A 13,663-nucleotide genomic window follows, 5' to 3' on the forward strand; every position below is an offset into this window, starting at 1 on the left:
ATGAGAGAGGGGCAAACGTTACGGATTGTGAAATATTGATGGTGTTTGCGTAAACGCCTTTTGCTTACGTCTCTTTCTTAAACTGTTTATAAATTCAAATGTGGAGCCTTTGGACTCCTGCAGATTGGGTTTGTTAGCGTTTAATGCAGGAGGGCGGGGAAGCGATGAGCAAATAAGCAAGGGCCTGCCGAGATCGCTAAGTCGGGCTCTGAAGTGCAAATGAGCTCCTTCCCCTCTTGGTTTTCGCGATTATATATATTTTTAATTCACCAACACCGAAACATGTGACATGGGGAACATGTTTATTAGCCTCCGAGCCACGGCTGAGGCCGATGAAAGGATCTCCCCCCCATAATGCGGAGGTGCTTAATTTAGTCGGATCTCAGTTCTGCTAATTCCTTGTTGTGCCATTAGTACGATATCACCGGGCACCGTGGCTCACTAATGACTTGAAAACTCCAAACAACAAAATCCAGGATGGACGTCAAACAACTGTGTGTCACGAGACAATTATAAAAAATATATAGAGAGATATGTGACTTCCAGCTGCTCAGCTGACTAACACACTGTGCCACGTTTGAATTAACAGTCAGTCAGTGTTTATATTTGGGCAAAAAACTTTGTTGGAACCTTTCACCTTCTAAAAGCTACTGGCACAGCTTGACCTGCTTTTTCCTCTCCGCTGGAACAGCTTGAGTCGAGGCCTGATTAAAAAGCACAGACGTTGGCTGTGTCTTCCTGGGAGGTAAGAGCCAGCTAGGAGCCCCGGCCGGGGCCTCGGGGAAATAAAGATTCGGATCGGGCTGATTTGAGTAGATGAAGATAGTGCGGTAATTACAGCCATCCCAGATCTCAGCAGTAGATTGAGCAAGCCGGGCTCCGAGCTTACGGGAGTGTGATAAAGATGGAGTCCTGTGTATTGGCAGGCAAAGCATGGCGGATGATGAAGGGAGCGGGGAGCCATTCTGTCACTGATCCACAAAATCACATGAAATGGGACCCGGGGTAAGTCGCTAACTGCTTGACATCTTCTGTCATGGTACCAAAATAAATGTATGCCATTTGACACAGAAGAAAGTGGTTGTGCTGTATGCATTACTAATGTGGTTATGATTTCAGGGTGAGCTTCTTTTTTTTTCCCCCTTTCTTTTTGCTGCCGTTATTAAAAATCCTATTAGCTGAGCCACATTTTATTCAGTTTTAGAGTTTTGTCTCTGTCTTTATTTGCATCCCCCCCCCCCCCCCCCCCCCCGTTCTTCACTCCGTCTGTGCTCTTTAAAGTTAATTTATATTGGGAAATCTGATGGAAATTACCAGGGAGAATGTGATTGTTGAAGGAGAGTAATTTCACACACGCCGGTGACAGGCGCTAATAGGACTCCATTGTTGTTAGCATTTAGCCGGTGCTGATTACCTTGTTTTTCATGGCTGCATCCTGAGCTGGGTCTCCTATCCCGCCAAACCGCCATCCCTCCTCCTGGGTGACATTTCAGACGGGGCCCTGAGGGCATTCGGGAGGGGAGGCATCGAACAAGGTAATTGCGACGAGGTTTTCCCCTCACTAAATTAACCTCTGCTCGGAAATTTATTGGCCAGCCGCTCTCCAGAATTATTTAAACTTGCCGTTATTTCTAGCGAGAGCAGGAAGACTAACTGGCTTTGTGAGGTTCATTCATATATATATATATATATATATATATATATATATATATATACCTGACCTCTCTTCACTCAGAGGCTTGGTTATGTAAAGATGGAGGATGTTTTGGGGAAATGACAGCAGCCAGTAATTCATTAGACAGACCCCAGCGTTTGGAACATTTCTTTTTAACTACTCACCTGTGGAGAGGGTCTTGACAGCTGGGTGAAGTCGGTGCACTCCCCAGGGTCGACGCCAGGACACAGCACAGTGCTCACAGAGCCGCTAATGTATGCCGCTTGGGAAGAAAGCCAAAGGAATCTGTCATTTCCCTTCTCTGTTTTGGCCGACTTTTCCCCTCCCGTTTTGTCCGTTTGAACCTGACTTACGACTTCAGTTTAATAGTTGTAATAATACCGGCTTATTATGGCCATGACATTATACGCAACATTCCGTCATTTCCCTCCATTACTCTAAGAATAGCTGAGGGTGGCAGGCTCTGGGAAAGCAAAGTGTGCACTTCCACCTGGTCACAGGTTTCGGGGAATATTGACTTTCTCCCAGCAACACAAACTGGCACATTTTTTAGATTTCCACAACCGCCATCAATGCACACCTCCAGAGCTGGACCCCACACACACAGCCGGTCTGAGTGTGTGTTCTTTATGGTATACTGTAGCAACTGTGTGGAAATCAAATGTGCACATTATTAATATTTAAGAGGAATATTAAGGCATGTCAAACCATTAAGAACCACAAACCTGACCCTCTCGAAAACTTCTCCTGGCCACTGTTTTGAGATTGGTTCGAGATAAATGGATATGCTGGAAAACCTTTTCTGTCTTCTCGTGTCCCCTATGTGGCATATTAAATTATCCCGGGTTCACTTACATGGGCTTGACTAATGCGAAAATGTCTCCTTCGCCGGTTGTGTAACTGAAATATGTCGAGCGGTTCTGAATAAACATCAATCTCCGCGCCTGTGCCTCTCGATGAGATGATTGGCCAAATCGTAAAGCCGAGACAGCTGGTGGGGTAATGTCAGCCCGGGCCAGGACGGACGGCCGGCGCACCGTGATTTACATCGCATCTGGCATTTCGGCCAACCGACGGCGGAGAGCATCAGTCAGATTTATTTGACTTTCCTTTCCTCTCTTCCTCCTCTCCTCAGCTCTTTTTCTCAGCATGCTGACAGGCCCTCGAGTCATTCTAGTGTATCTACACATGTAAAAGGCTGCTTTAATGAGGAAGTTAGGAGGTTACACTCTCCCTCTCCTCCTATCGCTCTCTGTCTCTCGTTGGAGCGCTGCCAATTTACCGGCGCAGTCCATGACGAGTGCAGATAGGAGGTGGGAGACGGGCGGTGTCGGAGACGGGCGCTCACCCCTCTGACCAGGACTGGTTTGTTGTCTGTACAAGCGGCACAACCCATCTGCCCATTTTACCTCCACCACCTCGTATCTCGCGTTTCTCTCGCCCCGGCACCTCGTGGCCCCCATCCCATCATTCCCTTACTGCGCCAATTTGTGAATCAGCTTATGATAATGGCCCCGATCATAACAGAGCGGGCCCCCATTGAAATGAGATTGGCTGCGACAGTGCTGACCTTTCGGCGGAGGCAGGAGTGGTAAAGCGCCCGCACCGTAACAAGGTCTGTTGAGTAAGCAACTTACAAGGCAAGGTTAGTGTTCCTGGGAAAAAAATGGATGAAAGAAATAGAAGAGCGAAAGAGAGAGAGACAGTGTGTGAGTCCGAGACAATGCCCTGATTGTGATTTCACAAGTCGATTAACTTCTATGAGTGCCGTGTGTGTGTGTGTGTGTGTGTGTGTGTGTGTGTGTGTGTGTGTGTGTGTGTGTGTGTGTGTGTGTGTGTGTGTGTGTGTGTGTGTGTGTGTGTGTGTGTGTGTGTGTGTGTGTGCTGCTGACGCGGGCGGTTTTAAGAGCGTACAGGACACTGGCGGCCGCGCGGGCTGATGTAGATGATCTTTACGCGCCAGACGGAGAGGCATCAATCTCAGGTGAATGGCCCTGGTCCTTGCACTGAAATCCAGCCCTTTATCCACTTGGGTAAGAAGGGGTGAAGTGGTGCACATTCAGCACGGCATACAGTGCTGTTCGGGTTAGCCATGCAGAAACTATACATTTTAACATTTGCCATAGTGTGCGCGGCTTCCTTCGGCCCCGTTGACAGAAGCTGTGATGGAGTCCGCATCACCGGTCTGACCGGCCGACCCAACTGACTGTTTTATCCAACTGTTGGAGCATGGAGCAGCCGGATCGCTTGCTACCTGAGGCCTGACAACGAGCACGGGGCCTCCCCCGATGACTCTGTTGTGTTCAGTGTGTACAGATGCCTGTTTGTGGGTTTTTTTTTTTATATATCTTCACTTGTCACTCTCTTGCTGTTTGGGTTTATGCATGGCCGTGTGTATGTACGTGTGTGTGTGTGTGTGTGTTTGTGTGTGTGCGTCAGCCTGCACGGCGACACAAAAAGAGGTGAGGGGTGCGCACGATCAATCTTCATTTGGTAATTTATGAAGGCGGCCGCTTGTCAGGTATCCAGCGGTGTCTGGTACAACTCATTCTGCTGTGCTGGAGGGGGGAACCCCGGGGTATCTGCGCCTCCTGTCACCTCCCCTCCCTCCCCATCGCCCTCTCACACAGCGCCTGCTGCCGTCAGCAGCCCAGAGGCGTAGCAGAGGGAGAGACGCAAGACGAAGTGAGGGAGGAAGCCGGGCGGGATTAACCCCGTGGCCACCCACGGCAGGTGCTGAGGCAGCCACGCGCACAGCCTCATTAAGGAGAAGGAGAGAGGGCAGCGTGGCAACAAACAGGGAAGCAGGGGATGTTCATACTGCACCTACTGAGCACAAACACACACGTCCATTAAAGCAGTGAGTCCCGGCTCCAGGACTAGCACCTATGTGGGTGACACTGACAATCTGGAAGGTGCCTCTCCATTGTCTCCCCTACCTTACATCCCCATTCCCCTGTTTTTCTAGTTTGACTCAGCTACCTACTACTTACTCTGGAGGATCCATTTCATCATGTCCTCAGCGCCCCGAGTGGACTCATTCTTGGGTCTTGCGTCCAGGCATGTTCGGCTGGCCGTGATAATTGTTGACACTCGGTGTTCTGGGTTCACAGGAGAACATGTGGAAGGGCAATTTGGTCCTCAACACTCGGCGCGCGGCAGCGCACCCAGCCAGGGTGGATATGCAACGATTGGATACCCTAATTAGTCTCCACACACGTGACTCGAGTATGTATTGAATTTGTCCAAATGCTGACTATCTGTTTTTTAATCACTCTCGAATCCCAATTTTGTAAGTCGTGTTTTATGGAGCACGTCTTCTCACAAGTTCATCCTTTGATGGGAAGTAGCCACTAAATGCAGCACTGCAAGAATTTAAGTTCAGGCTATTGCCGGTAGTTTCAACATTAGTCTTTTTACATCACCACTATTTAACTTGAGTGTGTTAATAAAGCCGGAGAACTGCCCTGAATCATTAATCATGTAAAAATATAGGAATTAGGGAAAAAAATTCACTTTGATCCCCATGCGTTACACTGTGCTTGCAAATCTTCCTATTTGCTCATCTCCCAGTCCAATTTTTTTTTTGCCGTTCATTTTATCATTTGATTAAAGATTGAAATTGAAGTGTTTTTGAAATTAGTTTGGTCAGGACAAGGATTGCGGTGTTCTCCTGGTATCTTTTTTTTTTTTTCGCTCTCTTTAATTTCTGTGAATCCGTCCGTTCTTGTGACGACATTTCGGGCGGTGAATTATTCACGGCACTAAGCAGCACTTTGGGCCAGTTTCCCCCAGTCGGCATCTTTGATTGGGAAAACGGGGGCTGATTTGTGAACGATAGCCCCAGGGCTGCTGGCCTTAGGCGAGCTTGGGGGGGACACTGGCCTCCGAGCCCCTTCCTGGCCCCAGGGAGGAAGAGTCCGGCCATGGCCGCCAGGCCTTCTCCGATCTCCAAAAGAGAGTCCTTGCCCGTCCGCGCCTATCGGCCCCGCCTCCTGAAGTGAGGTGTGATGCAGGAGCGGCTCCACCGAGAGAATCAGACGGACGAGGCGCTTTCCTGTGCAGCGTCTCTCCCCTCAGCCAGAGCCTCCGTCTCCCGCGGCTGCCTGGGCAATTTGTCGGTCGACCTGCCAGGAGCAGAATGCAAATCCTCACCGGAGGAGATGCGCAAGGGCCTCAGTGCCTGCCAGCTCTGTGTGCGCGCGTGTGTGTGTGCGCGCGCGTGTGTGTGTGTGTGTGTGCGTGCGTGTTGCCCAGCAGTCTTTTTCCTTTAACAGCCTAACAGGATAACTGTCATCAAGACCTCAGTGTATCATTTTGGTTATATGTGTGTGTGCATGTGTAAGGTATCATCTGGTTGCAATAGTAGCACAGTCGTTTCCTCTCTCCGAGCCGAGACACGACTCTCCTTCACTGCTCATCAACCCACCGCTCCTAATTTATAGATGGGCATAAAAACTCTGTATTTTCACTCACCCTGCCCACCTTGCGTCTACCCCTGCATAGCACCAGCATGACAAAATAGGACACATGCTGTTAACCATGTAAAAGTTTTTTTTTTTTCTTTCTTTTTCCATTCCTTTTCCCTCCATCTCACTTCCTCCTACGTTTTTTAACTTTCTGTCGCTCCTCAGACAATTGGGCTACACATTCATCCATGCGCTTGTAGATGATGGCCCGGCGCTCGCCTGGTGAATCGGCGGACCCGCACCGCCCGGGTCGGACCTCTCGCTTCGGACATGTTGGGAGCTTCACAGACAGATTCAGGCCGCAGAGAAAGATTAATGTCTGGAAATCCCAAGACAAGCAACGCGGCGCTCTCCACGCGGCACGGGGTTCAAGAGACGTTTTCAAGGACAACTCTATACACAAGATGAAAGTGATCTTCTGGGCTCTCATCTCATCGCCAGCGCTCATACCCAAATACCACCTGGCTCATTCTGTGCTGTCAGCACTTTTTATCTCAAAAATTAATACTTTTTTCCTTCTTTTTCTGGTCAGATAGGGGTACTTTATTCGTCGCGGTTTGCCTGGAGTTCTCCGCATCTTCGGAATGTGAAAGAGTTGAAGGCAGGGATAAAAGGCACTTTTCTAATCAACATTTTTTTTTTCCTTAAGCGCTTCTTTCTTTTAAAACGCTGTTTTTCATTATTTATAAGTGTTCTGAAGGTGCCACTGAGCTGATTTCTTTCACGAGGCCTGATATGAGGCCGATGGAGCTTGCAGAATTGATTAGATAAGCTTGGAAATTACAATGTTGAGCACGCAGGGCTCTGAAATGTTCTTTAAAATACACTCAACGTGAATATTAATACCCAGGGCTTATAAGCACATATTTGAATGCGTGGGGGAAGTTGAGACATGAAGTTTCATGAACTGTCCAGTGTGCATTGCCATATATTACTGATCGAATAAAATATTACCCCTCCTTCTGGAACGCCATCGCATTCGGAGAGTGACGGGTGGGTAATCTCAATTCCATCCTTAGCACTGGAACATTGAGAGCTAATCTCTGTTTTACTGAATAATTCCGAAAGATGTTAATCAAACATGCAAAAGCATATTTGAAATATTTAACCAAACGATATTAATGAAGATCAGAGGGTGGGCTGTTTTTGGCGGATGTTATGCGAAGGGCCTGGGTAATAGCTGGGTCCATAGGAGCACATGAAACACTTTGTCTTCTGCTAAATATTTCATGCCCAGTACCTGTTGTACGGTGCTTAATGAGCTATGGGGGGAGAAAAAGTGATTTATCATGCAAAGTTTTCAAAGGGAATGCAAATGCAGATACACACAGGAGCACACATCTCTCGCAATATTTCTACACATTTTTTCCCCCTCTTTTTTGTCCCCTCCCTCAAGTAGCATAGCCGTAGCCACACCACATTTTCCGGGGTGAATATTTTAGCCCCGAAGAAAAGCACACTCAAGTGAGAGCAAGAATCAGGGGTCAACGGTGTGTCTTTAAAGAAACTTTCCCTCTCCTCGCCTCTCTACTCGGCTCCGTTCCTCCCCCGAATACTAATATCAGCAGGGGAGGCGCGCGAGGGAGAGATGACAGAAACATTGTGGACGTATGTGTCAGGGAAAGGGGTCAGCTCTGGGCAGACTCATGTTAATGCTCGCCCATTAATAAAATTTATTCCACTTTCTGTCGTCTCCTTTCAGCAGCAGGGACCAAAGTGCATTTCATTTAAGGGCTCTTTGTTTTATTTTATTTTATGTTTTTCATTATTGTTCCTTTTTTTTTTGGTTATAGAGATTTAAATAAGAGGAGACAGGTGTGGTGAAGACGAAAGGCGAAAATTAATTGGATGATGTGTGAAGACTAGAGATTAAAACAAAAGAGGGTGGTTGGGAAGGACGTGGAGTCGTGCGGGGAACTTTAGTAAAAGTAGAATTTTTTTTAAAGAAACTCCGCTGCAAGTTAAAGTTAAATTATCCTTGTTACTGATGGATTATCATGTACGCTGCACTTGAACGTCACGCGTAGTCAAGTTGTTGTAAGTACAAACTTCTCAATGTCAACACAAGCAGCCTTAACAAAAAAGAATCCAAATCTCTTCAGGCATTCAATGACCAACTTTTTGTACATTACAGGTCCAATCAACATCAGTCTGTATCAGATACACAGCGTGTGCACATGTATTTATTTAAAGAAGCAAGGGAGCGTATTCAAGAGACAACTGTGTCTGCGTGGGCGTTTGAAAGAAAGAAGGGAAAGTAGTACGTCTAGGTGAGAGAGAGAGGGAGAGAGAGAGTGTGTGTGTGTGTGTGTGTGAGGAAGAAGATGGAGCTGAAACACTTGGATCCTTTCCAGGGACCAGGAGAAGGGCAGGGCACCAGTAAGAGAGTGACAATCGTCAGGTGATTAGAAAGACTCGGAGGCGAGGTAGACCTACAAAATGAGTAACGGCGCACCCCAAACTGCGCCATAAGGCTCAATGGTTTGTGATTTGCAAGTTGATAAGACAAGAAGATTAATAATGCCGCATGATAATGGCTGGCTGAAGCTCAGCTGGGGAGATGGTAATGATGGGATATTGCTGTAGGAGCAGTTCACTGAGCCACAATGGAGTGAGGGGAAAGACGGAGAGGGAGAGATGGAGGGAGAGAGACAGACTGATAGAGAGAGAGAGAGAGAGGGAGGCTGCAGCCACATGGGAGGGGAGGGGAGGGGGGGGGGGAGCACTCATCCCAATTGGCCCTCAGGATATGATAGTTTGAAAAATGAGAATGCAGTTATCATTTTAATTAGATATAAAGTTTTTTTTTTAAATATATATATATATATATATATATATATATATATATATATATATATTGTGTATATATAAATTTGCTGAAATAAGGACTTGGTTAGTGCAACATACGTACGTTCTCATACGCATGTTGCACTGACCCATCGTGATTCCTGAACGACCTGCTTGCGTTCATTTGCTTTTTTCCTTCTCTTTCGCCTGCCAGGTGCAGTACTGCAGCAAGTGACCATGTCCACCATGGCCGGTGGCGAAAAGAATACCGTGCTCCCAGGTAGAATACGCAAAGTTATACACACACACACACATACCTGTAGACACAAACTCCAAGTTTGTGTTGGTGCCGGATTCAGGATTTATCAATCATACTACACTAGTAGTTTTTAGTTTGTCAAAGAGCTACAGAATGTGGCCATGATACTGTGTGTGTGTTATCCAGAGGTGACCTCTAAGGAAGAGTTTTTTTCTTTTTCCTCATTTAGGCAAACATCTAATTTCCCTCCGAGAACCAGGAGTCTAATCTCCCATGGAATTTCTACATTTTTAATGATCTCGTTTGATTATGACAAGCTGTTAAATGCTGTGATCTATTTCTGCCGCGTTTCTGCCACCGTTACATCTTCGGTACGGTTGAGTTGTGTGTTTACACCTCAGACAAACATTTTGTCAGATCCCGATTCATCTTAATTGCACCACTTTGTCAGCGCCCGTTGATGATCTTTTACCGTACCTTCGCTCAGTCGCTCAGCGCCGCCGCTGTGCTTCAGACAGCCACGCGCGCCGCAAGGTCTTAGATGCTGATCAAACCGCTTTTCATCTCCGAGGAAACTCGTGATTATACAGTCAGTTTTGAGGCTGAGCCCGTTCTTAGAAAGGGGCAACGGACCCCAGGGTTGTTTTGCGTGTGCCCAAAAAAATGTTTTCATCGTTTACTTATGCTCCAAAGCAGGACTCAATCATAGTTCCGCCTGAAAACAATATCTCAGCTGACCAGTGTTTGGTGGATGTACAGTAATGCTCAGGGGGCAGTTCAAATCGTGGTGCTTAATTATTCAAAAAGGTTTTTGAACCCAAAAAAGAAGGTCATTTGATGAGGCCACAGATGGCTGGAACATCGCTGATAGAATGGCATTTGAGTTGTCTGAGGTCAGCGCAGCGCCGAACCGATCCCCCGGAACGTCCGCACGTGAATCAATAATGGTCATTAACGCCTTATTAAAATCGCGGAGCGGAGGATCATGGGCGAAATTATAACTTGAGCTGCTCCACCGCCGTTTTTCTTTTCTTTTCTTCTAATGCTTGGGAAAGCAAGAGATCACACGATTCAGCCGCGTGTAGGAGGCCTATTTGTGCAGGTAATCACGCCAACGAGGGACGAGTTAATTACGTGACAAGTTGTGTTTCTGACGATCAACAGCTGTTGTTATTGATAGCAGTCCCCGAGAATAGTCGCGGCGGCTAATGCGCTCATTACGCAGCGCGTTGACAGCAGTCGTTTTATTATACAGTGTGCGATGCGGCGACGATTTTCACCGCGCCGCAGATGGCGTTACGGCGACACATTGATTTTCACCTCTCTTGTTTACGTGCAGGTGCCTGAAGGATCCTCTGACAGTCAAGTGTTTGTTAAAGCCGAGTGAGGAATGGTGAGAATCTCTGAAGAACAGTGGGAGGCAAATGTCAAAGTGCCACCTTGTTTCGAAAAGACACCTACAGTGCAATGATGAAATGATAATCCTTGTCAGCATTATCATTTTTAAAAATTGGAATAAGTAATTAGAGCTAACAAAGTTTCTCCGGCTCCACGACTGTCTCTGTTCCTCCGCCCCTGCCCTCTATGGATGTACTGTATGTATGTATGATGGATGTGTTGGTTGCCCCTGGCGCTAGTGATCGCCCTGTCAGAAGGGTTGTTTGTCCAAAGTGAGATTGACACTCAGTCAGGGCCCCGCCGGTCACCGCCTATCATCGACATGACACAAAGTGGAATGAGCCACATTAGCGACATGCGGCCGCACACGTGCAGCGCCCCTGCAGTTTACACCCATTAAACGCCCATGATGATGTTCTGAGCGCCCGTGGCCCCCCTACCCCCGTACTGCGGCTTCCTGTATCTCGGCGCGGTAAGCAGTGGTAACTGATGACGAGTGGGAAGACGTGACAGTGTCAATAACCATAATCGTCCCTCGGCAGGAAATAATGAAGCGTATGTGCCATGTCAGCCCTACATGCCTTCAATATCCTCTAATAAAATGAAGTGGAAAAAAAATTTCATCCGGAGGGGAGAAGAAAAATCCAACAATCAATAAAGCCATCTAATGATAAATATGAAATTGCCACGTGGGGTGAATATCATATTGCCTCCATGAGGATGCTGGGCAGATTATTAAGATGAAGGGGAGAAGCCTATTTGTATGTAAATGGGAGATTGATTATATTTATTTGCAGACAGAGGGGCTTTGAATCGCTCGTCTGTGTGAGACACACACACACACACACACACACAAAGAAGAGTGAGAGCCATCCACAGAGAGTCTGGTCATCAGACAGCTGTTTTTCTGTCTGTTCTGCGTTCAGGCCCTTATGACAGAGGGAAGAAATGGTCGAGGGAAGACAGAGGGAGAGAGAGATCAATCTTGTGACTGCCAGCTCCAGCAGGGCTTACCTCTCCAGAATATTCTAATTACCAGCCCTCCTCATTACAGATGTCATGTCAATGAGAGAGGGAGAGAAAAAAAGAGAAAGAGAAAGAGAACTTCAAGCAGCCAAGGACCAATTCTGTAATTTCTTAATCACTTTTTTGGCAACCTTTGCATGTGCCCCGGTTAATGCCACAAATTGAATGTTTCTTTGGTTTCCCTCTAAATAGGCTATCATAGCGTTGCGGCGGTGCTTAGCAAAAAATAAAAGAAATCTATTATTGTCATTTGCATAGGGGCCTTTTTAGTGGCAGGATCCTACAGTGGGGCGAAGAACAAAGAGCTCATGAGGGAGAAAATAGGACAGAAATGATCCGGCGCTGCCTCCGAAACGTGACGTCAGGGTCCCTAATGAAATCTTTTGACTGAGACCATAGCAAATGGTGGAATCTATATCTGACACCTAATGGTTTGCATAGAAATTAGAGACGGCGCGCGGAGCGAAAGGACCCCCTTTCGCTTGATGTCTCCTGATTAATTTACAGCACTTTTGTTACAACGGCATCGTCCAAAATAAATTAACCACGCTGGAGATATCAGAAAGCGGGGTGCGTGGGGGGGGGTTGGTGGTTGGTGAGGGGCGGGTTGCAATTTATTAGAGTAAAAAAACGTGAGATGAGATTAAATAAAACATCTAATTGACAGAAAGAGTCACAGAGCACAAGAACTGTGGGCCATTGTTGAGAAGAAGCGTGTGTATGTGTTAGGAGGATGGAGGGGGGGGGGGTAAGAGGAGAAATAAAGAGAGAGAAAGAGAGAAAGCGCTGGCCACTTGATTTCCTATGAAAATTAATCGGCTATCAAACAATCTTGGTCTGCCGAGGATGATTATACAGCAGGGGCAGCGACAGAGGAGGCAGGGGGGAGAGAGGGGAGAGTAAGGGGGAGAAGGAGAGAGAGAGAGAGAGAGAGAATGCCCTTTGTGTAGGTGAAATGTGTCGGGGACTGTCATCGTAATATACCTCAGTGAAATGAAGGTTAATTCTGATGTACAGCCTGCATGGCCGTCATTATCGGCGAATCATGAAAATAAATTAAGCCACTGAAATAGATACTCGTCTGGTACACGGCGGGGATCTCATGAAGGATGGACGGCTGAACTTTACAGATTATTATTGGGAAATAGTGCCGAATTCAATTAATGCACCTAAAAGACACCTTTATAGAGGGCAGCCATAATTTAAATGACAGCGGGGTGTAATTTTGCTTGTTATAAGTCAAATTTGCAGAGTTTCATGTTTCGTGCATTTTTCTCCTCCTCCCACCCCCCAACCCGTCTTATCCCATTTCTCCCCCGTCCCTCCTTTTTTCTCATTTTTTTTTTCTGTTTGCTGAGGATGTTCTCATCCTTACTCCTGGAAAAGAAAAATCCTGGAAAACACTCTTCTGTATTAAGGTTTATGCTGCCGTACAGCCGAAAAATCTGATTTATGAAATAGATGAATTAAAAAAAGACCCCACTGCATTTCCACCGTGGTATCCACTCCTCATCTCCCCCTGAGTCTCAAAGTATATTTACTGTAATCCTCTGCGGCAGATCCTGCATCGCCCGGTCTGCCTCTGTACCTCGCCGCGCTGGACCCCCCGTGCAGGCGAGCCCCGCGAAGCATACAGATGCCAGAGCCTTTTATGCAGATCCACCCCACCTTGAAAACTGAATGAGGGCCCAATGAACTGGGTAAATGGTTGACCTCTCACCTGCGCACAACGGAGAGAGAAGCCGGCGGCTTAATCCAGGCAGGTGTCTGACAAGCGGGCGAACACAGCCGGGGCCGTATCGCGCTGACCCTCGCTCAGACCTCCCTTATCTATTAATCTACACCTCTCTGTAGCAGGGGGGTTGAATTAACACCTCCACGGGGCACGGGGCTTCTGATTAACACGCGTCACCCCACCAAGCCGCTGCCCGGCTGCCCAAATAAAAGAGCAGGGGAGAGGAGAGATCAGAGGCAAAACCTCATGCTTGCATATGCAAACATTCATACATGCAAACACATAACTGCAAGCCGTCATTTGGGCTCATACAT

The 13,663-nt window shown here is 47.2% G+C and overlaps 1 protein-coding gene across 1 annotated transcript in view; it reads left to right on the forward strand.

Moving 5' to 3' along the window:
• Nucleotides 1-13,313, forward strand: part of mdfic (MyoD family inhibitor domain containing) — a 102,480-nt gene extending 89,167 nt beyond the window's left edge. Inside the window, exons 5-6 of the mRNA XM_035609903.2 lie at nt 9,146-9,211; nt 13,174-13,313. Coding sequence (XP_035465796.1) covers nt 9,146-9,211; nt 13,174-13,298 — 191 coding nt within the window. The 3' untranslated portion in view covers nt 13,299-13,313. The remainder of the gene's footprint in view (nt 1-9,145; nt 9,212-13,173) is intronic.
• Nucleotides 13,314-13,663: the final 350 nt, after the last annotated feature.

The sequence above is a fragment of the Scophthalmus maximus genome, chromosome 12, assembly GCF_022379125.1.
Source record: "Scophthalmus maximus strain ysfricsl-2021 chromosome 12, ASM2237912v1, whole genome shotgun sequence".
Taxonomy (NCBI): Eukaryota; Metazoa; Chordata; class Actinopteri; order Pleuronectiformes; family Scophthalmidae; genus Scophthalmus; species Scophthalmus maximus.